This window comes from Poromitra crassiceps (assembly GCF_964638095.1).
Source record: "Poromitra crassiceps genome assembly, chromosome: 2".
Taxonomy (NCBI): domain Eukaryota; kingdom Metazoa; phylum Chordata; class Actinopteri; order Beryciformes; family Melamphaidae; genus Poromitra; species Poromitra crassiceps.
Window position 1 is genome coordinate 54,389,677 of NC_139624.1, and position 25,607 is coordinate 54,415,283.

Genomic DNA, 25,607 nt, shown 5'->3' on the forward strand with positions numbered 1-25,607 from the left:
TATGTATTGTGCACTGCAATTCAGTTTTCTTATTTTAAACTGCCAGAGTGCATATCAGTGACACATGTATTTTAATGTGTAAATAAAGGACAAATTATAAATTATAATAGTGATCCACAGGATAATAAGCTATAACCAAGCTATATAAATGCGTTATTCAACAGTTCTGTAAAAGCCTGAAGAACAAACCAAGCTAATTACTTTCACACCCTCTACACACAAAAAGCTTTTGTGCAGTTTTTGAAGTATTGTGTATGTCCAACGCAGTCATTAGTTGTCTTTGTTTAAGTACACACTAACTCAGTGTGTGTGTGTGTGTGTGTGTGTGTGTGTGTGTGTACGTACGTACGTACGTACGTACGTACGTGTGTGTGTGTGTGTGTGTGTGTGTGTGTGTGTGTTAAGAATTGTAGCTGAAGTTGGCCTGCAGGTTGTGGGACCACACACACACACACAGAGTTATTAGTGCTGGTGGATGTGATTGTACTAAAACAGATTCAGCTTGTCTGTGTGGACATTCACAGAGCCAATGTCTGAATCTCTGCTAAAGAGCCGTGTCTGTATCAAGGCTGGCACTGATTCTCTGTGGAACCAATTCACTGCTGGCCCGAGGCCGTGGTAATCAACAGGACAGAGGAACTAATATATCACATTTGTTTTCAAGCATCAAACGCTTGTTCCGTTAATTCGGAATCACTTTGGGAAAAAAAGTGCCAGCATTAAACTGTATTTTCTGTGTGTGTGTGTGTGTGTGTGTGCGTACACTAATGCATGTGTGTGTACTGTACGTGCGTTTGTGTGTGTGCGTCCATGCGTGCGTGTGTGTGTGTGTCTGACCCGTCTCTTGAGAGTGACTCTGATCTTGGACTGGTTGGTGATGAGGCGGATGGGGGCGCTCAGCATCTCGTGCTCGGCGCTCTGGATGGCGTCGGCCTCGATGCGGATCATCTGCCAGCTGATCTCCTTAAACGTTAAGATCTGAACGACACACAGAGGGGAGGAAGTTAGATCTGAACGACACACAGAGGGGAGGAAGTTAGATCTGAACGACACACAGAGGGGAGGAAGTTAGATCTGAACGACACACAGAGCAAGTTAAAAAACCTGTGTGGGGAACACAACACGCTAAGTGCATGAGAGGTTATTCTGTTGTTCACAAGTGACTACTTCTCACAGAGGCTACAATTACACTTCTCACTTCAGTGCAAAGTCTATCATCTGATCACTTCAGGAACGCATTAGGTGACATGTCTCTGGGCACACAAACATCTTCAAAACCAGACATGAAAGTCAGCTTTGCTTTGAAATTGGAGCTCAGACAGCCACAATACACATACAAGCAATGAAGAGGGATGGAGAGACGGAGACAGGCGGACAGTAAGGCAGATACAGATCTAAGTGAATGTAGCCACTGTGACGGGAGCCAACCCTAACCTTACTTACAGACATTTTCAAGTTTGGACCTACAGCAACTAGCAACAGCAATCTCATGAAATCAGGTTCGGTTGCAATCAGGTCTCAAAAATCACGTCAAAGTGAGAAGTGTAACCGTATTAATTAATACACAGGACAAGATGTTACTATCCCTTGTGCCAAAATCCGAGGAAAAACACATTTAGAAGCCCAATCCAGAATAAAACAAGCTAACAGGCTAACAAACTAATAAACAAGACACAAATCACCAGTTACCTACCCTAGCCAACAGCAGTATGAAGCATGTCATTGGGGTTTTCAAGTGGACACCTTCCTTCACCAATGTTTCATTAAGTTAGGCGAAAAAAAAGTAATCAGAGCAGAGTCTCAAAGTTTGCGTGTACTTTACCGAAATGCATTATAATGGCGTGAGACAAAAATTACAACCCAAAACATTTTTTCCCCCCAGTGACTTTTAGATGGTGTCTCTTACCAGGCCCATGAAATTACGTGTGCTTATGTAACTGGGTTTGATAATATATCACGTCAAAAAACAGTTACTGGTCCACTTCTACACAGCCATCATTCAAAGCATCCTCACATCCTCTCTCACTGTCTGGTACGGGAACTCAAACACCCACACCAAAAAGAAACTGGACCGGATCGTCACCAAGGCCTCCAAAATCATCGGCCGTGACCTCCCCCCACTCAGCTCACTATTCACTACAAGCACCTCCAACCGGTCAGCCAAAATCATCAGAGACCCCTCCCATCCAGCTCACCACCTCTTCCAACTCCTTCCATCTGGAAGACGCTACAGGGCCATATCCACCAAAACCACCCGCTTTAAAAACAGCTTCTTCCCAACAGCAATCAGAACTCTAAACTCCCCCTGCTAGCCCCTCCCCCCCCAACCTGGACTTTTACTTTTCTCTGCTGCTGTATGTTTCCCTGTGTGTGCTGTAATGTTTACATGGTGTTGTGTCTGTTTGTCTACTTCCTGCACTGAAGCTGAGCTACCATGCTGTACCTAACAATTACCACCAACATTGTTGTGTGGCACTAATAAAGTATCTTGTATCTTGTATCTTGTATGCCAATACTTCATATGGTTGGTTCTGGCTTACTTGGGTGCCAAATGGGTGGGGCTTCCAACATGTAGGATAATACAATAAGTGCCAGATGGTTCACGCAATCCCAGGAAAGTATCTGGAAGTTGACTGACTTTACGTTTCTGTGATTGATGAAGTGTTCTAATGCAGAAAACCCCACCCGCCTACTTCTCCAAGGATGTTAACTCGATGGGAATATTTGGCCCAAGTTTGGCTGTGTATGTTGCCGTCTACAGACCCCTCCCCTCTGGGTGTCCTGTCTACAGACCCCTCCCCTCTGGGTGTCCTGTCTACAGACCCCTCCCCTCTGGGTGTCCTGTCTACAGACCCCTCCCCTCTGGGTGTCCTGTCTACAGACCCCTCCCCTCTGGGTGTCCTGTCTACAGACCCCTCCCCTCTGGGTGTCCTGTCTACAGACCACTCCCCTCTGGGTGTCCTGTCTACAGACCCCTCCCCTCTGGGTGTCCTGTCTACAGACCACTCCCCTCTGGGTGTCCTGTCTACAGACCACTCCCCTCTGGGTGTCCTGTCTACAGACCCCTCCCCTCTGGGTGTCCTGTCTACAGACCCCTCCCCTCTGGGTGTCCTGTCTACAGACCCCTCCCCTCTGGGTGTCCTGTCTACAGACCCCTCCCCTCTGGGGGTCCTGTCTACAGACCCCTCCCCTCTGGGTGTCCTGTCTACAGACCCCTCCCCTCTGGGTGTCCTGTCTACAGACCCCTCCCCTCTGGGGGTCCTGTCTACAGACCCCTCCCCTCTGGGTGTCCTGTCTACAGACCCCTCCCCTCTGGGTGTCCTGTCTACAGACCCCTCCCCTCTGGGTGTCCTGTCTACAGACCCCTCCCCTCTGGGGGTCCTGTCTACAGACCCCTCCCCTCTGGGTGTCCTGTCTACAGACCCCTCCCCTCTGGGGGTCCTGTCTACAGACCCCTCCCCTCTGGGGGTCCTGTCTACAGACCCCTCCCCTCTGGGGGTCCTGTCTACAGACCCCTCCCCTCTGGGTGTCCTGTCTACAGACCTCTCCCTTCTGGGGGTCCTGTCTACAGACCACTCCCCTCTGGGGGTCCTGTCTACAGACCCCTCCCCTCTGGGGGTCCTGTCTACAGACCACTCCCCTCTGGGTATCCTGTCTACAGACCTCTCCCTTCTGGGGGTCCTGTCTACAGACCCCTCCCCTCTGGGTGTCCTGTCTACAGACCTCTCCCTTCTGGGGGTCCTGGATGCGAGTGAAGCGCAGGTCACTGATACTCCAGCTGGTGTTGACGCTGTAGACCTGCAGCTGGGAGAGCTCGAAGGAGGCGTTGAAGGCCTTGGCACTGATCCTGATCACGATGGAGTTGATGGACAGAGACAGGCCCTCCACCACCTTCTCAGCAAAGCCATACTCACTGGAGAAGAGTTAGACAGGGAGACATGGTTAGAGAGTGATTATGTTTTGTCCAATATGGTCACTGAATATGAAAGGAGGGGTCTCCCAGAACTTATGGCTTAATCAGTTTCAGCTGGACTAAATTTGTGTGAAGAAAACATTTTTTATTATTATTAGTATTTCTTTTTTTTTATCAAGTTTTTTCGTTTTCCTCCCGTTTTCCCCCCGATTGTACTTGGCCAATTCCCCCTGGCTAATTGTGCCTGTATGGATGCCCAACCAAGCCGGAGGTAACACGGAGGCTCGAACCTGCGACCCTTGTGTTGGTAGGCAGGGAATCTCTCGCTGCACTAGCCGCACACCCAACATTTATTCATTCTGAGACCACAAACTTGATGTCGAGACAGAAGGTGACCAACATGACTGTTGAAGGCAAGGAGGTTCTTCACCCAAAAGACTTCAAAGGTAGAAGACAGAGCGGAAATAAGAAGTGTGAAAGAGACAACCCCAGAGCTCACCTTGGACCTTGTCCTGATGCTGTTGCTATGGGAGACGGGCCATTGGGGGGGCGGGGTTCATCACAAGTGCTCATCTCCATCACCACCTTATCCAGAGTCTGAAAGAGTGAGGACGGAGTCACAGGTTTAGCTTCAGGACCAATAATCAAACCTTCATGAAAAACTAAAATGTCTAAAATGTTAAAATGTAAAAGAGTGTGTTGGATAGCATCAATATAGACAATGATGAAAAATAGCTGTTGGAGCGGACATATTATTTATTTAGAACAGTAGCACTGATTATGCCCAGTCATCTCTCTAATATCAAACTGAGTCTTGGCACAAGCATGCATCTCTCTACTTAGGCAGCCTCTCCTAAAGAGAAAATGCTTGTTATCTTATTTGTTAATAATTGTTATCATAATGCTCTCTCCCTTTGCAAACAATTACATCATATTTCAAAAGCCTGTCTTACTATTGTTGACAGTGTGATACCATTGTCTTCTGCAATATAGTGACTAATACGAGATTAAACAAAGTGAAGTGCTATTGTACTGTAGCCATTGTATGATGTGGTCATCATCAAAGTGCTAAATGTTTGATGAATGGTGTTGTGACTCATGATAGTTTTTGATTGTGCCCCATTGATCTGTTGTCTTGTTGATATCTTCTTATGTAATATCAGATTATCAAGACTGAGTAAGTCAGACTGTTACGTAAAACCAGGTGCTGGACAGTGCATATATAGGCAGTCTAAGGCTTGTGGACCACACACAACAGCCAGGGTTTGTGGAGACGGTACTTCAAGATGGAGCATTTCTTCCTGTTGCTGATGCTCGTTACCTGCAGCCTGTGTGCAGGGAACCAGACCTACCTAGGGAGCGGCGCCAGCCTAGCGGTCTGCCAACCCGACAGCTGTGCCCTGATCAGCGAGCTGGCCGCCATGAGAGAGAAGCTGGCAGCCATGACCCGCACTCAAAGTGTCCTCGAGGAGAACCTCGCCGGCATGGTGCAGAAAATGGCCAACGTGGAAGCCAAGTTACAAGCCAGCAACAGCCAGGCAGAGCAGCTCCAGAAAGCAAACCAGGAGCAGAACACGCAGCTGAAGGCGCTTCAGGACACCATGGCGGTCGGCAAGGCGAAGCTGGCCTTCTCCGCTGCCTTAGGGAGCGCCGTGGGTCCGTTTGAACAGGACACACCTCTGAAGTATCAAAGAATCCTCTCCAACATCGGCAGCGCCTACAACCCCGCCACCGGCATCTTCACGGCCAGGGTCCGGGGGATGTACTACTTCAGCTACACCATGTACAACAACAACTCAGGTCAGCCCAACTCCGTGGTGTCTCTGATGATGAACACCCAGCGCGTGGTGTCCACCTGGGACACCGAGGGCAACGACAGCCACGACAGCGCCACCAACACGGCGGTGATGCAGCTGGAGGCGGGGGACAGTGTTTTTGTCAAACTCTATGCAAATCGCGTCCTCTACGACGACGGCTATTACTACAACACCTTCACTGGTTTCCTGCTCTACACCTTGTGATGTGAAGTGTCTTTTACTATGTGATAGACAATGATAAGTAAATTATGCAGGAGTATAGATGGTTCATTTGCCACTATCACATAAAAAAATGCATCCTTTTTAATCTGTGTCATCTGTAAAAATCTGCCATTTTTAAATTGGAGAGTACGGTGTGGATTATGTGTGATTATTTGTGATTTTATTTGTGATACTGATAGTGTGGATCATTTTTGTACGGTTGTTTCTTTTTAGAGTCTGGTGTGGAGGATTTATATCCTATACCAGAAACTATAATTAAATATCATAAACGTTGAAAGATTCAATGGCTTCAATGACAATAAATATTGACAAAAAGTTAGCATTGGCCTAAACTCTTTGTGTGAGCAGCAGGTGGAGGAGGTGGTGGTGAGTCTTACCAAAGAGATGGGGTGGGTCTTCAACTTTGTCCATGGTATCTGTCAATGGAAACAAAGCAAAGTGGGTCAAGCTTGTAGACTGCACAGGATACTGATCCCTTTGATAACCATTTGGACTTTTCTGCTTTCCCAAAATATCAAACCGAATTAGCCACTGGAATTTACAAACACAATTGAAAGGTAATCGGACTGGAGAGAATTACATCAAGTCAAAACAGCAGGCAAGGCAACTCCAAGAGGGAGGGGAAAAATAATCAATGAGTCTCTAGAGACTAACTGGCAGCCGAAAGCTCATTCCACTTAAATCCAAATTACCATTAATCCTGAATCTTATTCATGCCCATGTCAAATTATATAGCATTTACTCAAAAAGAGATTACATACTTAATGTTATTTTGCTTTTCTTTACACAGGAAAACTCGTTCTTTGAGACATCATAAATCAAGAAGTGCTTGGGCTTTGTGGCCATAATTGAATTAAGATTCTAAAAATGAATTTGGACTCCCTCCATCAAACGATAGAAAAAAAACAACGACATTGGTGAGTACCAGTGTGTGTATGCGTCTAGGGCAGGGGTTCCCAACCTTTTTTGGCTTGTGACCCTATTTTGACGTCACAAAAATCTAGGGACCCGAGACATTCAAATTCCGGTACACCATCGATAATATCATCAGTGACATCGTCAGTGATGTCATACAGTATGTTTCTTTTCCGCCCGCAGAATTCTGACTTTAATCTGAGAATTCTGACTTTAATCTAAAAACTCAGACTTTTTTCCTCAAAATTCTGACAGTAACTCAGAATTCTGACTTTAATCTCAGAATTCTGACTTTATTCTCAGAATTCTGACTTTATTCTCAGAATCCTGATTTAAATTATAATCTCAAAGATTTTCATCTAAATAAAAAATAAAATAAAAATAAGAGTCACTCACAATGTTGATTGAGGGTATGGTCCATTGATGGAAGCGTTTGCAGTATATAGTGACATTATGTGACATTAGTAATGTCACATAATACAACACTGTTTGAATCTCACCTGCAATAATTACCACTCATCGCCGTATGTGTCACCCAAGAGAACAAAACTCAAATCTTAGAGATTATCACTTTAAACTCAGAACTAAAAAATTTAACAAAAATTAAAAAAAATCGCAAGTGACCCTAATCATCATTGGTAATATTAAATTGTGTGGTGTGTATATATATATATATATATATATATATATATATATATATATATATATATATATATATATATATATATATATATATAATTAATTAATTTTTTTCTTATGTCAGGCGACCCTATTTGAATTCCAGGCGACCCCACTTAGAGTCACGACCCTAAGGTTGGGAACCACTGGTCTAGGGAGTGCATCACTGACAGAGCAGTGGCAGAACAAAAACATGACACAGAGTCTTCTGAAAAGGGCAAGAGAGCGGTCTTCTGTAACAGGAAGAAAAAACGGGTGATGCGGATCTAAAGAGAAGGGAAGTGAGATAGACATCGCTGTTCTGTTTTCTAGCATTTCAACAGTAACCACTGCATCAGACTCAGAGTACAGTCTGAGCTGGAGGCAGGCAGCGTCACTGCAGCTAAAGGGTTTCACTTCACTAGCCCCACACAGTGCCTTTGTCTGACTCAGACACTTCAATGACCAGGCTATTAACACTGCACCAAAGATGTTGCACACTGTCAGTGACACAGCAATAAAGTTCAGTAAGTGCGAGACACTGCGCCTTCTCAACTGCCCCATCCCTCGAGATCAAGTAGCAGAAAGACCGCAGACGAGGACGTTATACGCACAAATCTCAAACACATGCATACAGGAGGACGGTAATAAAGGCAGGGGAGATTATTAGAAAACATGGACCTTGGTCTACCGTCTGCCTGAATAACAGTTCAGTCATAAAGGAAATGACATTCACTGTTTCCAGACAGGGTGTGTCTGAGAGGTCCCGGTCACACATGGCTGGTGACCATGAGCACAGCGGGCACAGGGCAGCTCCAGCAGAGTGTGTGTGGGACAACAAATGAGCAGTGGAGAGTCGAGTGTGTATCACACATGTACGACACAGGTGTGAATAGGTGTGTCTGCTCTACCTACACTGTGTGCTGATTAGCTGTGTGCTGTGCGTGGAGATCAAAGCTTCACACATCCTTTCCTTATTTTCTAGGTTTATTGCCTTGGGGGCCTGACATAAAGCAGGCAAGTCAGCTTTGAACAACATGATCAGTTAAATATTAACATAATTACAACCTCAAATCACAAGGTATGTGCGCAATTGCACTAGGTGTTTTCCAGTCTTGTGACATTCTGTTTTTACCTCGATTTCAACGGGTGTTATTATATCCAAATCAAAGAGAGAGAGAGAAGAAAATTGTCTGGTTTTATGGGGGTTCATCTTGGCTCAAGTCAATAAAAAGTCGATCATCTGAAAGGGTGTGTAGATTTTTGCTCTCCACTGTGTGTGTGTGTGTGTGTGTGTGTGCGTGTGTGTGTGTGTGTGTGTGTGTGTGTGTGTGTGTGTGTGTGTGTGTGTCTCACCCTGATGGCGGCCTTGTTGCAGGCCACGCGGTTGATGGCCAGCCAGGTGGGCAGGTCCAGCAGGCTCTGGAGGACCTCTTCGTCCAGTTCCAGGTTGGTCAGTTGGCCCTCGCCCTTCAATGTGCTCAGGTTGATCTTGTCCGGCGACAGGTTCTTAGCAAACCTGCAGGACACAGAGGGGAGTGCAGCATTGAGCCAAGGGGGATATTTATAGATGGTCGGGTTCTTCACAACACAACACAGGGACCCATAACTTAGGGTAGTTAGCTAGGCTGTATGTGCCGGATGGGGACACAGGACAGGAGTCGTTCCAAAGCAGACTATGCGAAACCACTCCCATCAAGATAGAAATGTATGATCATAGGATAAAGGTGATCACTCAGAACGTTGGCCCGAACCACGCCAGCAAGATGCAACCCCCCCCCCCCCCCACACACACACACACACACACACACAGCATAACAGAGCCATTGGATCATCTCACTGTAGGGGTCAAGCAGGCTTGTGCAGGTTTTTCCTTCTATTTGTGACCCGTCTGTATTTGTGAATGAATTATACTTATAACCCGCCTATTAGTGCACACAAAAATATAAACCTATAATTTAGGCCTATAAATTGCTGCTGAAGTACAGTATGAGGGATGCCATCTTCTAAATTACAACAACAGAAATAAAAACTCCATTAAACTATACAAGAGTGTAGGAAGAAAAATGCTTTTTTTCATTCAGGGTTTTGTCGTTCCAATTTTAAAAAGTTTGCTTGTTTAAAAGTGCTTAGTTTCTAATCTAAAATCTCTGGTCAATCTAAAGGTGACTGCAGGCAGAGAGATTACTAGTGTGCAGAGATTTACAGAAGCAGGACAAGGTCTAGAATAGGTGTTATACAAAAGAGATGTTTGGTAAAACACCATACAAAAGCACAGCACACAAAGAAGCTCCTCCTGAGCTACCACAAACAATTCAAAGGCAGAAGGCAGGAGAACAAAAAAGGCGGAAGGACAGGAGAGTGCGATGAACGGTGCACTGAAGGCTGCAACTATACATTATATGTTGACGGTCAGGATAATTGCATAGTTTGTGAGAGCCGTGCTGGACCAAATGTCGCTGACTGTGTGTGTGTGTGTGTGTGTGTGTGTGTGTGTGTGTGTGTGTGTGTACGTGTACGTGTACAACAAGAACAAAATGTACTCAGACCTCACCTGACACTGCCTCAGAAGATAAGGTGCCAACTCTGATCTTTGATAAAAGCTAGGTATATAATGAATTAGCATGCAGGACCTCCGTGTCTTGTGTGTGAACATGTGTGTATATAAGCTCTAAGTGCTGTGTGTATAGTGTAGCGCTTCATGCACTTGCTGTGTACATTGTGCGTTTGCTCTTTAACTCAAGTGAACAGACTTGAACACACAAACTCATTGTCCGTGACCCAAGTGCTCTTGTGCCCATCAGTCCGCACATTGATTATTTAGTTAATAGTTAGCAGAGAATCCACATTCCAAAAGGTTCGCTGACCTGTGTGCGTCGGCACAGGCCGGTCTGGGACCGCTAACACATGGCTAGTATTGATTGATTAATTTGACATTGTCAAGCTGTCAGAGGCACATAGCCTTGTCCATGAGATGTGGAGAGAGGTGAAGGCTATACATCTAGAGATGATGTTTGGTGAGCTTGATATAGCAGTGTCTGGTTGTCTGCATGACGCAGCAAGTGAAGCAAGTATCCCCAGGCAGGCTCACCGCGTCTCCCTGTTACATCTGAGAACTAAAAATGGCAGGAAACCAAGGCACACTACTGACAGAGTAGTCTGACACAACAGAAGTAGGCTGCAGGTATAAGTGCTCCCATTGGTCAGTGGCATCCGTTTCCCTTCCGCTATCGGCATGTTTGGGTTTTCAAATTCCACGGCGCTACGTAAAACAAGAACCGCCACCTGTGAGATATCAACCTACACGCTGAAAATGGCAAGTTTTACATGTTTGGCATACTTTTTTGTTTTGTTTTTGTTTTTACTACTTTATGTGGCGTTTTCTTTTGCAGGGATGTAACAATGTTATTTTGCAAGAACACCATCGCTGGGCTTAGCCCCGCCCAAGACAATTGGGATTGGTTTGAAATGCAAACAAGGCAGAATATAAGAATGAAAGTATTAGCGCTAAGCGGAGATAGTCTGGTGGTGAAGCACGACTACTGAGAGAGTGATCTCATTACCGATCGCCTCAATATCTAAGAAAAAGAAAAGAAGACAGAATGTAAACTCAACCCAATTCTCATCTGATTGCAAGTTCATCTATAAATGAAACAGATAATTTGTACTTAAAGGTCCCAATTTGTGCAGCTGTAACCTCTTAAAAACGTGTGTCTCTGGTCCATAAAACATGATTCTGGATTAATTTGTCGAAAATATAGCAACCCCGTTTGTTGTGACGGAGTTGTCACTTCCTCATCTCGTTGCGTCCCAAGAATGGTCTGTTTCTATAATATATTCAGAACTAACAGTTCCCATTGGCCGCTGAGGGAGACCCCGCCCCAGGCTCCCAGCGGCCAATCAGATTAGCGTCTGTGGACCAGCACGCTAGGTTGTGTCCACAACTAACGCTATCGCTAACTTAACGTTGCTACGCTAAAGAGGACATCTCAAAATGCCTAGACTTACCGAATGCACCTCCGCAGTTGCTGGATCACGTACAGTTGGCATCGCTCCAGCTAGAAGTGTTAATTTTGTGGCTATAGACAAAATGGTGCAGGTAGCTTGTGTGAGAGAGACCCGCGCAGTATGCGTGAGGAAGCTCGTGACGTCCCGATACCCCGTCTGGGAAACAGAGCGTTTGGGGGTGTGGCTTGGAGGAGACTGCAGGGGGAAGCTGGATAGGGACAAATCCAACTGTGGCAGTTCAGAGTAAATGGAGATGCAATAAAGGGGAAAATAATATTTTCATCCTCTCCTATGTTTATAGATTTAGATGGTGTATTTTCATCAGTTACAGATGTAGTCAAGGAGTATGACAATACATTCAGCAGTATTATTATTTGTGGCATCTAATTATCTAATATCTAATCTAATTTTAAAAGGCAATATCACCGTTATAACCATATAACGGTGATATTGCCTTTTAAAATGAGATTATTCACTCAGCGAGGATGAAAATATGTTTTCCTTATAGCATCTCCATTTACTCTGGAATGGTAATGTGTTTACTTACACTTGATTCATATTCTATGGGTTCTTACCTTTCAAACAAGGCCAGACATATGCATATAGGCTTTATGGTTGAGGCGCTATCCTGATTTATTTGGGGTACATTTGTCTAGGTACCCAGTGGGCCCGTATCAGGGCTGACCGGGCTAAGTTGATTTGATTATTAAACAAATAAAATAGAACCACTGCCTTCTGATTCAGTTGCCCAAGTTTTTAAATGCTCAGTCAGTCAAATTCAGTGCTACCCCTACCCTATGTTAAAAATCAAAATCGAAATATTATATTTACGTTATTTGCCTAATTTATGTGCACCCGTTTTATTTCAGCTCAGTGTTTTGGTCTCTGTTGTGTTTTGCTGTCATGCTAGCTTCTCTCTTCTCTGTGCAGACAAGACAAGAGCTGAAGGTAGAACATCAATACAACCTACATCGCCTCCGCCTGACACACATCCATTAGTTCTCTTGACCATCTCTGTGTTTTAATGAGATCGTCCCCCGTCCCGGCTAGGGATGTCACGATACTAGAATTTCTACTTTGATAGCGATACCCAGGAAAATATCGATACTAGATACCATTTTTGATACCACGCGGGGGGATGACAACACATCAAGAGGCATAAAAAATAAACAAAGACAGATGGACAGACAGATGCACGCTTCTCCATAATCTAGGCCCAATAAAACTCTGACCTTAGGCTGGTTTCACACCGACGACCCAAGCCTTGCCTATGCCTTGCCTTTACCCACGCTTTTTAATAGGCGTCCGTTTTAGTCAACGAGGCTGTGTACACCGGGCGCCTGAGCGTGAACCCTGCGTGTACCCACGCCTTGCCTATGCCTTGCCGATTTTATCGAATAGGCGAGAGTTCTATTTTGAAGCCGACAAGGCGCGTGCAGGCAGACTTCTTCTGTCAAGCCATGAAAGAAAAACGGACAATATCCGTCGGAAATGGAAAAGTCAACTGAATTTCAAAATAAAATGGAGTTACTACAACATGTTGAGCAGAGAGACAGAGATATTGACGGGTGGCTATCACGTGGGGCTTTCTCCCCGTCGGCAAACAAATCTTCATAAGAGAGAATAGCGACCGAAGAAGCAAGATGGACAATGTTGTTGTGCCAGGCTGCCAGCACATATTCTTGCAAGATCACCTCTCTAAAATGTCCGACTATAGTCAGACCTGGTTATACATATCCAGCATCAATATAACATTAAATATATCCGATTTATTTTACCTAGAGGCTACCCATGACAATTCTGGACAACACGTGAAAAAATACAGTCGGGAGAGAGGAGAGGCGCTTGTGACTCGGCTCCAGGTTCGGCGTGCAAAAGGCGTGCGGTGTGATCGCAAAAGCGTGTAACAGGTTCACGCCCAGCTCGGCGTAGGCGTGGGTTGAGGCAAGGCAAGGCTTGGGTCGTCGGTGTGAAACCAGCCTTACACTGCAGATTACTCCCGCTCTAGTCATCAGCCCAGTAGCGGAGCGTACGCCGGGGCAGAGGGTGCGGCCGCCACGGGCCCACTCGTCAGGGGGGCCCATCAAAAAAAAAAAAAAAAAAATTTTTTTTTTTTTTTTTTTTTTTTTTGCAGGCCAGGCCACCTGGCTGGCAACCTGTGTTTTTATTTTTCTTCTTCAGAACAAGCTTGTCTGTAAAGTGGCTTCACTGTAGTCTTTCTTGGACATAATATTACTTGGCTCAATGAGTGACAAATTGTGTTTTCGGATATAGGGGCTATCAGCTATTTTACAGTTGTGACTTAAAATTACTTTATTTAATAAAGTCAGTGGTGTGAGTCTGAGAGGAATTCAATCAATAGACAATAACATTGGTGTGTTTAAAATGAGATATTCCACTAAATATGGCTAAAACCGATTCAAACATGCAAAAAAGGCACATTTTTCTTCGCGGCCTGGCAGGCCCGGTTCTACGGGGGTGCAAAAGCATGCATTGCACCCTTATTTGTCTGCATGCTCAGTTGAAAAGTAAAAAAAAAAAAAAAAAAAAAATGTATTATAAATGCTACAGCTGCACACTTACTGTTTAAACTTGAATTATAGTTGTTGTTTTTCTTTGTTCTTTGATGTGATTTTATGGCTTTTTGGCACCTATATGTAACCTTTTAAGGTTGAGATAATTGTATTATCATTATATGGTCCAAATATTTCAGTACAGCACTTGAAACACTTGAAATATTCTTGCTTGGGTGGTATCATTCTACTTGAAATGATGGTCAAATGCATTATTTTTAGTAAAATAACATGTCAAATTTTTCGGGCGGGCCCGGCCTTCGGCCGGGCATCTGCACCCCTTCCTATCTAGGATGCACCCCTAGTCATCTTGTTCTGGAACCGGCCCTGCGGCCTGGCCTGGCCTTCAAAAAAAAAAAAAAAAAAAAAAATTTTTTTTTTTTTTGATGGGGCCCCCCTAAGAGCTTCGCCCCCTCTGGGCTGATAGGGTCGCTCCGCCCCTGCATCAGCCTATCACAACACCTTGAGTTTGTTGAAGCAACAGATACCCACCAATGATAGGAGGGAGAAATCAGTACGGTTTGATTTTTCATTAAGAGAAAGCACTGCTGATATTTGATACTGTTGCAAATTAGTTTTTATTCGTATTTTTATTTAACCTTTATTTAACCAGGTAAGTCATTAAGAACAAATTTTTATTTACAATGGCGACCTGACGAGTATTGTATCCGTTTCAAATGTTTTGTATTGATACTTATCGATACTATCGATACTTGTTGCAAATGAGTATTGTATCAGTTTCAAATTTTGTATTGATTTTTATCGATACTATCAATACTTTTGACAACCTAGTCCCGGCCCATGCCACCCTCCGCCAACCTAGGGAGAAACACTGAAATTCCTGCCGTTTTCCACTCCACACCTCTTGGTCGTGTTAGATTCGTCTCTAATTCAACATCACTGTAAATTATTCAGTGGCAGCCGTACACACACAGCCAGAGACTCAGCAGCACAGAGTGAGGAGGAGTGCCATCTCAGAATGAAGGAACATGACCAAAAACACACTCTCGCACCAACACACAAACAAGCATAGTGTGTGTGAATAAGCTCACATGGGCAAGCCAAACACACAGCCAGAAACACACACAGAGCCTGTCTCTCTGACGCACACAGAGAGGCCACAGAGATGGCTGCTGCTGCTAGTACTGGTGTGTCCCGGCCTGGTGTGACCAGTTAAATATTCATCCCAGCCGCTGATCAAGTATCAACCAGCTGAGCAGGCCAGCTAGTCAACTTCTTCTCCTCTCTCTCTCTGACTCTCTCCTTCCGCTCTTCCTTCCTTATCTGGCTTCTGTCTCCCCTGGGCCAGCTCTTCCTCTCCCCTTCTTCATACCTCATGAATAAATCAATATTCTGGTGATCAATAACATGTTGTTGATCAGCTGTCTAATAGGCTAGGCTACAGTGTCCATAATTAGGCCAAAGCACACAGACGTATCATGCTCATTAACACCACTGTGATCAGCAGTAAAGGGCAAACGGTCCGGTATCAAGTTCACACAGCGTCATCTTCCCCTTTCATCCCGACTCTCCAGAACCTCGCCTATTACCGCGGTCACCGGACCAAATCCAGTCTCCATCAAGAGATTAGGACCAGCTACAGGCTGGAGAGACGTCCGCCTGGCTGGCAAACAACAACAGACACCGTCTCCTTTCAAGATGGGGACAAAGATCATCCGCGTTTTCGAAAACGAATCACTCAATATTTAAGCACTGGCCCACCTTCGCATCGGTAAAAGTGGTCGTTAACCCTTAAGCTGATGCGTTTTCCTCCTGCAGTTTAGCTTCAGGCAGAGACAGCATAGTGCATAGCTACATACCATACTGTTAATTAGTCATGATCAAAGGAGCTTCACCACAGCTCGTTTTGTTGCTCAAGGACAGTTTTTCTGAAAAAGTACTTATCACAAAGAAGGTTAATTGTATCCCTTGTTGTTACCAGTACTTTCGGTTTGTGTGTTGTTAATTTCGTCAACATGGAATTAAATTGAAAATATCTGCAACATAGAGCGCTTTTCTTGCAACTGTTCCATTAAGGCTAAAACACTGAAAGCAGAATCTTGGTCCACCATATTCCATGATGTTTTCTTGTGGTTCCCAGGAATAAGGGCAGAGTTGGATCTCTCTGCTTTTTTCCTCCTCTCTGATGCGCATCTGTGGCGTAGCCTGACAACACGAATGCCAAAATGAGAGGAGCCTGCTGGAAGATGGGCAGAGTGACTCAGACTTCCAGCCAGCCATGTATCAGACAGAAACAGACTTATAGCCAGCCATGTATCAGACAGAAACAGACTTATAGCCAGCCATGTATCAGACAGAAACAGACTTATAGCCAGAAAGAGCCAAGAAAGAAAGAAAGAAAGAAAGAAACTTTGAGAGAGAGCAGAGAAGAGTAGGAAGCTTCATCAATGCATTCTTCTGGGATTTGGGAATGCAGTTCTTGGGGGGGGGGGGGGGGGGGGTCTGAGACATCACCACATCCTTTTCCCCACACTTGTTTTGATCAAGCAGCAGCTCTGCTCAACATCTAAAACACATCATGTAAGACTTAAATAGGCCTCTGAATCTTTTGCGATCCCTTCATTGTAAATGGATGAGTGCAATGAGCCCCCTGTAGAACCTTTTCAAGGCAGTATTCCTAAATGGATACTGAGGCTGCTTTCTCACAGGGAACGATTGCTTTCGTTCCGTTCCGCGCCCGGGCACGATTGCCCCTCCCCTCCCCTCCCCACTCCCCCGCTGGTCAGCTTTCACGTTACAAAATGTCTTCCACGCTCGGGAACGGAACAGAGTGCACTTGCATATCAACTATGCTTGGAGTGTATCCTCGCCCGTGTGTTGTCTATGTGGTTCGGAACAGTTGGCATTCACATTCGCAAGTGTTCATTACATTAAAATGATGCTGATTTTGGATGCTGACTCTGTCGCTCGTAAAAAGTATAAACACCTCGGCGATAGGAGAAGGCATCGCAGAGGTGCAGAGCAGGATGTGTTGTGATATTTTCACATGGATGAATGCCGGACGGACAGACAGAGAAGCTGCCAGTCAAGGCATAACGTTACCGTTTTGATTGCAACATTACAAAACTGTCTATCTGCTTGCTAACATGCTGTATGATTATCCATGCTAACGATGTGTTAGCTGTTACTTACAGTCTGTAATGAGAATGTCCGCTTTCCAGGCATTTGCCTTTTTAACAGCATCTTTATAATCTGCCCGGTCGGGAACCGTGTCATTGTGTTTATTAGGTTTTGGACAAATATGTGATCTTCTTCCATTGTTAATTCAACTAGCTAACTAGTGGCTTCAGAAACTGCAGTAGGAGAGAAAAGAATTGTGGTTGTCATGACAACGGAGCCAACAATGGGGTCAAAGTTGAATCCAGATGAAGTCTTGACGATGGCATATCGCCCGTCACTGGAAGTATAAACACTTGTCGTTATCACCAACGATGGAATGTGATCATGGTTGGTCGCAACGACCATAAATCGCTGGACTCTAAACTGCCCTTTAGGCTGATTGGGTGCACAGGCCCAGGTGCACCCAATCAGCCTAACGACCCCAACACATTCTCCAACAACTGCCAACAACAAAGTTGGCAGTTGTTTGGGAATGTTTGATTGGTGTGCCATGGGCTATAAAGAGATAGATTTAAGGTGGTTCAAGGTTCAAAAGCAACACTGATGCCTGAGTAGAGTATTGTACACATTTCTGGCACTGTGTTCAAGATTCAAGATTCAAGATTCAATCAATTTATTGCCATGTCAACAAAGTTGATATGAATTTGTCTTGGTTCGCTCTCAGACAAAAAAGACATGACAGTGCAGCAGCAGCACACCATATACAAACAATAACGCAAGAACAAAATAACATTCAGGAACAGTATCCAGCAGCATCGTAGTCAGCAGTAGTGCATACAGTTTAAAGTGCTATAGGTCAAACATAATCAATGAATCAGTGCAAGTTCAGAGATGTCTAATGGCAAGGAGGTAGGTGCTATCTCTGAAGCGAGATGTTTTGCTCTTGATGCTTCTGTATCTCCTGCCTGATGGGAGGAGATTAAAGAGGTAGTGTGCTCGATGAGAGTTGTCTGCTATGATTTTTTAGCCTTCCTGATTATTCTTGTGGAAAAGAGTGATTTAAGTGAGGGGAGACTGTGTTGTAAATGTATCAAATATCTATCCTATCCTAGACATGTGATGGGTAATAGACTGAACAAATTCCTAATCAGAGCATCCACATTTTCTAGACGTGCGTGGGGCCTACTAGCTTTCACACACAGAAAGGTCCTGTCATCCCCTTTAAACACACTCTTATTATCAAGAGCAATGATGACTTCAATGACTTTCACACCTACACACACGCACGCACACGCACGAGTGCAAAGAAACACACGTGTGCGCACGGGCACACGCACGAGCATAACACACACAAGCTCAAACACCCACGCGCACGACACACACAGACAACCACGCAACAGCGCACAGGCAACCTGTCCAAGTGCACTGGCACCGAGCGGCCCATGCTCCTGTTATATTGATGACTCAGGAGACGGAGAAAAGGTTAGAGTGAAGGAGAGAACAATTCAAGACCCCAGTTACACAACAGTAGAGGATGCAAGGGCCTGGTGTGAGCCTGGACAAATGTCTCTCTCCTTCTCTCACTCTCTCACACACACACACACACACACACACACACACACACACACACACACACACACACACACACACACACACACACACACACACACACACACACACACACACACACACACACACACACACACACACACACACACACACGTTAGTAACTGCCAACACATAGGCTAAACAGTAGGTATTCAGTACACACAAGTATTTGACAGCTACACAGCAGTGGGCCGCCCACAGCGAGACACTGGAGTCATGACTCATGGTGTAATAGCCTCCCCATTAGCACTGAGGGATAACACTGAGCATAGCGGAGCTCATCACTATGGCACAATATCACACCCAAGAAACAAGCCTTGTTCTTCTCATGCAAAAACAATCACAAGAAGTCAGCATCCAGATGCAGAAAGTACAGATGTAGTGTACACTGTGTGTATAGTGAATAGCACATAGTCTTCTATATCAAGTCGACCAATCTCACTGTCTCATGGCTGAGAAATCCTTCTTTAAAACCTAACCTGTCTCTTCCACTGGGTGAGTCAAGAAGATGTAATGGGTGAAATCCTTGTGGAAACATTTGGCTTCACTTGAAAGAGGCAGGCTGGCTAAGAGGGTGCGCAGTGTGGCAGCAGTGTCTGTCACAATTGTGATGTCACTCAAGCAATTGTGATGTCATCAGTGATGTCACTCCAGCAATTGTGATGTCATTAGTGATGTAATAAATCCTTCCTGGTATATGAGCAAAGGTGCACAGTTGCACAATTGCGCCTATGTGCTTGGGCGGTGTCTGTCTGTCAGTCCAGAGTCTCCAACCTAGGAATCGAGTGCGCGAGTTGGACTAAAATGCTACACATTCTACCAACAGCTGCAGGAGTGAGAAACTGAGGAGGGGGGAACTGAACCCAATACTGTCCTGACTTAATCCCAAACTGGAGCGCACATACCATAGCACCCTGGCTATAAGCCTAATCTCCCAGGCCTCAAACTTATTCCATGAGAAAATAGCGATAATCTGTCAAATGTAAGGGGGCATTTTCTGTAAGTTTGCCTATCAGCAGCTCGGCTAAACACTTCACCTGTGCTGCTCTCAATATCTCCCTGGGCCTCAGGAGGATGTGTGTGTGTGTGTGTGTGTGTGTGTGTGTGTGTGTGTGTGTGTGTGTGTGTGTGTGTGTGTGTGTGTGTGTGTGTGTGTGTGTGTGTGTGTGTGTGTGTGTGTGTGTGTGTGTGTGTGTGTGTGTGTGTGTTAGAGCTGTGAATCTTCACTGGCCTCACGATTCAATTCGATTACGATTCAGAGGGCTACGATTCGATTCGATTACGATTATCGATGCATCTCGATGCATCTTAAATCGATGCGTCACTTTTTTTCCCAATACATGGTTTATTTTTTCTCACTTTCTTTTTTCTCACTGTGTAGGTACTTTTAAAATAAAAGTGCATTTGGAATTGCATTGTATTATGATCCATAATTAAAAATAAACAACTGCATGTACTTCCATTATATTTCATTTGATTATAAAAAAAATAATAATAATAATAATAATAATAATAATCGATTTTTGACATTTGTGAATCGATGCAGAATCGTGCACGTCCGCATCGCGATGCATCTTATAATCGATTATTTTTGACACCCCTAGTGTGTGTGTGTGTGTGTGTGCGCGTGTGCGTGCATAACAGGACCTTGCTCTGTCTAGCCATGGGCCAGGGTGCTGTCGATATCCCAACCCGTTGGTAATGCAGAAGAACACACACCTCGTTCGTTAACTCACCCGAGGGGCTACCTGAGTCCAACCGTCTGTCAAACACCTCATCGACACACTCTCACATTAGGCAAACACAAAAAACCCACACATCAACATCATTTAACATTCGCAGTCCCACCTTTAGTTTACACACAGCCACACACATTCAGATGATACAAGATTATAATATACAAAGACAGAAAAAGGCCTCCTCAAACAATACACAGTTAAAAAAAAGGCATTCTCAATCTCTCAACTAGTTTTGTCTCGATGTACTTGTCTCTTGGCCAGAGGAGGAAGAGGCATCGCTGACTGCTGAGTCAATGGATTGTAAAAAATAAAATGCCTCGTGTCGTGCTGCCTCACTCAGTGACAGAATCTTCCTCATCCCATAACCTGTGGCTATATGAGAACAGCTATAGTGTGTGAATGATCTAGCTAGCAAGATACCATCTATGGCAACATGAGGCTGCAGCTGAGCAGACAGCTAGCCTATTGTCAAGCAAATAAAAGAATCCATTGTCTTCTACATTCTGTATAAAGTGGAGTATATATTCTGTGATGCTGCTTTAGCATGCTGACAGCAGCACCGTGACATCACTTCACTGAACAGAGGCAGGATTGGCCAGCTGTCAACCAGGTCAGCCTCTGCTGCCGATGCCGGACCAATCAGGCGAGGACAAAGGAGATCAGATGACAGGGCTACGGACAAGATGACATCACTACGCTCCTGGTCATTTCCTGACTATGTTGACACTAATGCTGCCGAGGGCATGCACACTCACATGCAGAAGCACTAGTGCAACGCTTACACACACACACACACACACACACACACACACACACAGCAGGAGACGTACGCACAAACACTGTGTCGTAGGACAATGACAAGGACATGACCCATAGGCTGTGTGTTGTAGGCAATGCAGAACTTGACTGTGCCATTGCATGAGAGCATGAAGGACAAAGCCATCTTAAACGCCTAGCCTATAGGCATTTACCGTTGAGTTGCAGATGAATCATTCGTCAAGGACTTCTCACGGTTCACAGAATCAGCTTTGTGCTTTTCCTTTCTCAATCCAGTCCTACTGCATACAGACAGACTTTCTAAACCCTATAGTGGACCCCTGTGACATCATGCAATATATAACATTATCCTGCCTGTAATGAGAGATGTTTATCTACCTCTGAGATACTACGCTTATAAGCATCAATACCATCGCCATTCAAAATCTTCTATTTCTAGAACAAATGGTTTAAGATGTGAATGATATCAGTTCTGGGTCAAGTTCTCCCCCTAGAATAGAACAAGGAAGTACTCCACTGAAAGTCCCTCAAGGCATACTGGGAAATATAATACAAGTAACGTGGGTAGAGTTGAACGCTGTCCATGACAACAGGATGTGAAATAAATGGAGCATGCACCTATTGGAGTTCATTAGGTACATACAGTATATCTGTAAGCAACTTAACGACCTGCCTACCTACCACGTTTTTATATATTTTATTTATGCCACCAACATAAGACATTCTTTGATGCGACAGAAGGAAGGCTAACATGCTGACAAAGTGGTTGATTAATGTGGTACACCAGCACCCTATATAGAGGAGCTTGTGTTGGTTGCCAAGGGTGTTGGGGTGCAGGTGGACTAGGTGTCATCTCAAAAAGGTGAATAAACAGGTGAATAAAAAAACGTGGGGGGAGGGGGGAGGTTTTTTTTTGGGGGGGGGGGGGGGGGGGGGGGGGGGTCGCAGGGTCGCCTAGTGGTGAAGACAGCTGAACACCGGGTTTAAGCCCTGAGCAAGCAAACTTGCACCCTGCTAAATTGTCAACGCTGACCCTGCACTGTCATCACACTATGTATTATTAGCTAAGAAAACGTTAACCTTCAGTTATCTCCCGCTCAGAGAAGCACACTGTGTTTGTTCGGATAATGTGTCTTTACAGGAGAACTGATTGTTTGTTTTAAAAGCAATCTGTTTCAATCACTCGACTGGTTCAACCAGCTAGCACCAAGAACCGAGGGATTAACCCTTCCCTTGCTAGCGCTGAAGTTAGCACGTTAGCTTGACTAGCCACGTCAGGTCAGTGGGGTAAGGTTTCCATGGCGAGTCGACAGCATAAAGCACAGCTGACAGACTGTCTGACAGCCAGGCTAACTCACTTAGCCTCGAGAGCGAAACAAAAAAGAGACCAGCTAATGTTAACCTTACATAGCTCTTCGTCTGGCAGGTGAACTAGGTTTGAAGGTAGCTAACGTTAGCTAGCGTCTGCCTGACAGTCGTATTTTTTCCCATTCCCCATCAGGTAACGTTAGCCACCGGTCAGGAGTGTTCAGGACTGACCTGGAGAGATGCTTCAGGATCTGCTTCTTGATGAGCCCAGCCATGGCCGCACTGCCCGCACAAGATGATATCCAAGCCCGGTGTCTGGCTGGCTAGCTAGCCTGCTTGCTAGCTTTTCCCACTCGAGTTATAAACAACACACAGTTCAAATTATCATCCCTGTGTCAGTCTTCATTTTAATGGTTTACAACTGTCTGGGTTCTCTTCCTTCCCTCGGAGAGTACAGAGTGGGTAAATACAGCATTCCAGACCTCCGAGAGATAGCTAGGCGTGGAGATAAAGCATAGCCCACAGGGCATTACATGCAGATACACTGCTAACCCGTCCAGATTCACTGCAATAACATACTAAACACCTGGCTGGAAAGCGCGGCGGAGGACGAGGCTCTGTTGTCAGCCACGGCGTCTGGGCGGGGCCATGTGCTGCATTCAATGTCTGCTCGTAGATCAAACAAAACACATCACTTTTACCAGCAGTTGATGACACAGCTTCCATGCTCTTTCCGCTCCGCCCCTAAACATGACACCACGCCAGCTTGGGTACCCTTTAATTCATATAATCCTATAATAAGAATGTGAAGTCTGTGTGTGAGTGAGCAGAAATTGTGTTCAACCACAGCTATTTTATATGCGATCACACTGAATCTTTCAGGAAGTGTGAAGAGCACCCCTTCGGGTAACCTAATGGAGCTGTATTTTTGAATTAGGTCATTAGGGCCGACTAAATTAGCAAAAATGACTAATCAATTACCAAAAGTGAACACAGGTTCAGCACCATGGAGAGCTCCATTCATTAGCTACGGATGGACGACACCTGAGTGGAGAGTTGGAATCAGCTAAGGAAGTGGACTATGAAAACCCTCTGGGAGAGAGAGGAGAGGCTGCATGCCAACTCTGCGAGCGAGGCCTGACTAATAAATGGCCAGTGATTTCTGTGCTCCAACGGGTGTCATACAGGGATGGGTATTCCACTAGTAGCAATAAGAATGTGAAGTCTCTGTATGTGAATGAGCAAATTGTGTTGGGCCACAGCTATGCCATTTTACGTGCAATCGTGCTGAATCTGGAAATTATGGCCAAAAATGGCTGAATTTGCAATGCTGTGGAATGGCTGTGCAGCCTCAACCGGTCACACAGGGATGCATATCTAACAGTCATATGAAAATTTTATGAAATTATGAAATAACCATGTAAATATGTAGGCTACATATTTCCTAAATAGTAACCTACTTATTTCTAAGTATTTGATAAAGAGTAACATTTGTGTGCCTCCACTCCAGTGAAGAATCCCCCCTTAATTTGATGACACCTATGAGCAAGACAAAAAAAACATACTACACTTGTTTAAAACTGGAATTTACCCAAACTTCTTCACATAAATATACCAGACATGACCATCAAACCACCGGCACTGTATATCTCCTGAACATTACATATGAAAGGAATATACAGGTATGCCTAGTAACATTACAACAAGCTTTTACTTCATACAGTATTTGTTTATTATGTATTCATTGTTTGTTCGTTTGATGGTTTCAAAGTTGTTTTTGTAGGCATTTTATTTCCTTTTAATTTTGCTCATCTGTCTTTGTTATGACATTTCTAATCTTATAAAGATGTTGCACTGAAATACTTTAATACCTTTTGTTGGCTACTTGGTGAGGCTTTCACACACACACACACACACACACACACACACACACACACACACACACACACACACACACACACACACACACACACACACACACACACACACACACACACACACAAAGAAAAACATATTTTAACTGTTATTGCCAACAATGACAATGGCTACCCTGGTTAGAGCTAATCCTGGCTGGTTTGACGACTGTTTAAATGGAACCCGATCAACGGGTGTGCGGGTGACATCATTCAAACTGGGATATTCCTAGTTCCCAAAACAAAAGGAATCCTTCTCCGATTCTTTCCTACAGCACCTGAAGGCAACACCAGTGTGCCTGCGGGTGACGACCACCAATGACGCAACTATCGAGTGTCATCCACTTTTAGGCAAAATGTTAAAAATAAAATAAAAAATGGCTATGCTTCCCAATTACACACTCTGCTGATTCCACAATTATCCAACAACAAATTATATAAGGATATTAATCGATATTAAAATTATACAAATATCAATTCAAACGTGTGTGTGTGTGTGTGTGTGTGTGTGTGTGTGTGTGTGTGTGTGTGTGTGTGTGTGTGTACACGCGCGCGCGCGCGCGCGCACGCACACACACACACACACACACACACACACACACACACACACACACACTTTTATACGCATTTTACGATATGCCTATAGAAAAAAGAACGGTGGATAAAATCCCTTGGTTCGTCTGCCTTAAATTGGAAGCGAGCGTGACTTTGGCTCCCTATTGGCCTAATGGTTTACCTCTTTTCAGTGTTTGTGGTTAACATAGTAGGCTAAAGCTAAATGCTCGTTTAGTGACATCTAGTGTTTAAACCGAGGATGTAAAGTGGCACTGGCACTGCCACTGATCCTCTCCACTCTCCTCTTGAGGAAAACTGTCCTGATTTTCGTAGTTTTCATTTTTACAATGCAAGTGAGAATTGTTGCACGAAGGGGCATTTTCGTTTTCTGGATAGTAGGGCAAGAGTTTCTAAAGGAGTGTTTGGCTTTAAATCCACTGATAATAAGTGGAAAGCAGCCTATGTAATCTGCACAGGCATATCAAATAAATCTCTATGAATAGGCCTATAGGAATATTACA

General features: G+C 44.6%; 1 protein-coding gene across 1 annotated transcript in view; it reads right to left on the reverse strand.

Annotated features, from left to right (window-relative positions):
• The window catches only part of bltp3b (bridge-like lipid transfer protein family member 3B), a 64,493-nt gene extending 41,566 nt beyond the window's left edge, over window positions 1-22,927 (reverse strand). The window contains exons 1-6 of the mRNA XM_083654434.1: window positions 22,850-22,927; window positions 8,881-9,043; window positions 6,330-6,368; window positions 4,413-4,510; window positions 3,724-3,913; window positions 838-978 (exon numbers count right to left, since the gene is read on the reverse strand). Coding sequence (XP_083510560.1) covers window positions 838-978; window positions 3,724-3,913; window positions 4,413-4,510; window positions 6,330-6,368; window positions 8,881-9,043; window positions 22,850-22,893 — 675 coding nt within the window. The 5' untranslated portion in view covers window positions 22,894-22,927. The remainder of the gene's footprint in view (window positions 1-837; window positions 979-3,723; window positions 3,914-4,412; window positions 4,511-6,329; window positions 6,369-8,880; window positions 9,044-22,849) is intronic.
• Between the last annotated feature and the right edge of the window lie 2,680 nt (window positions 22,928-25,607).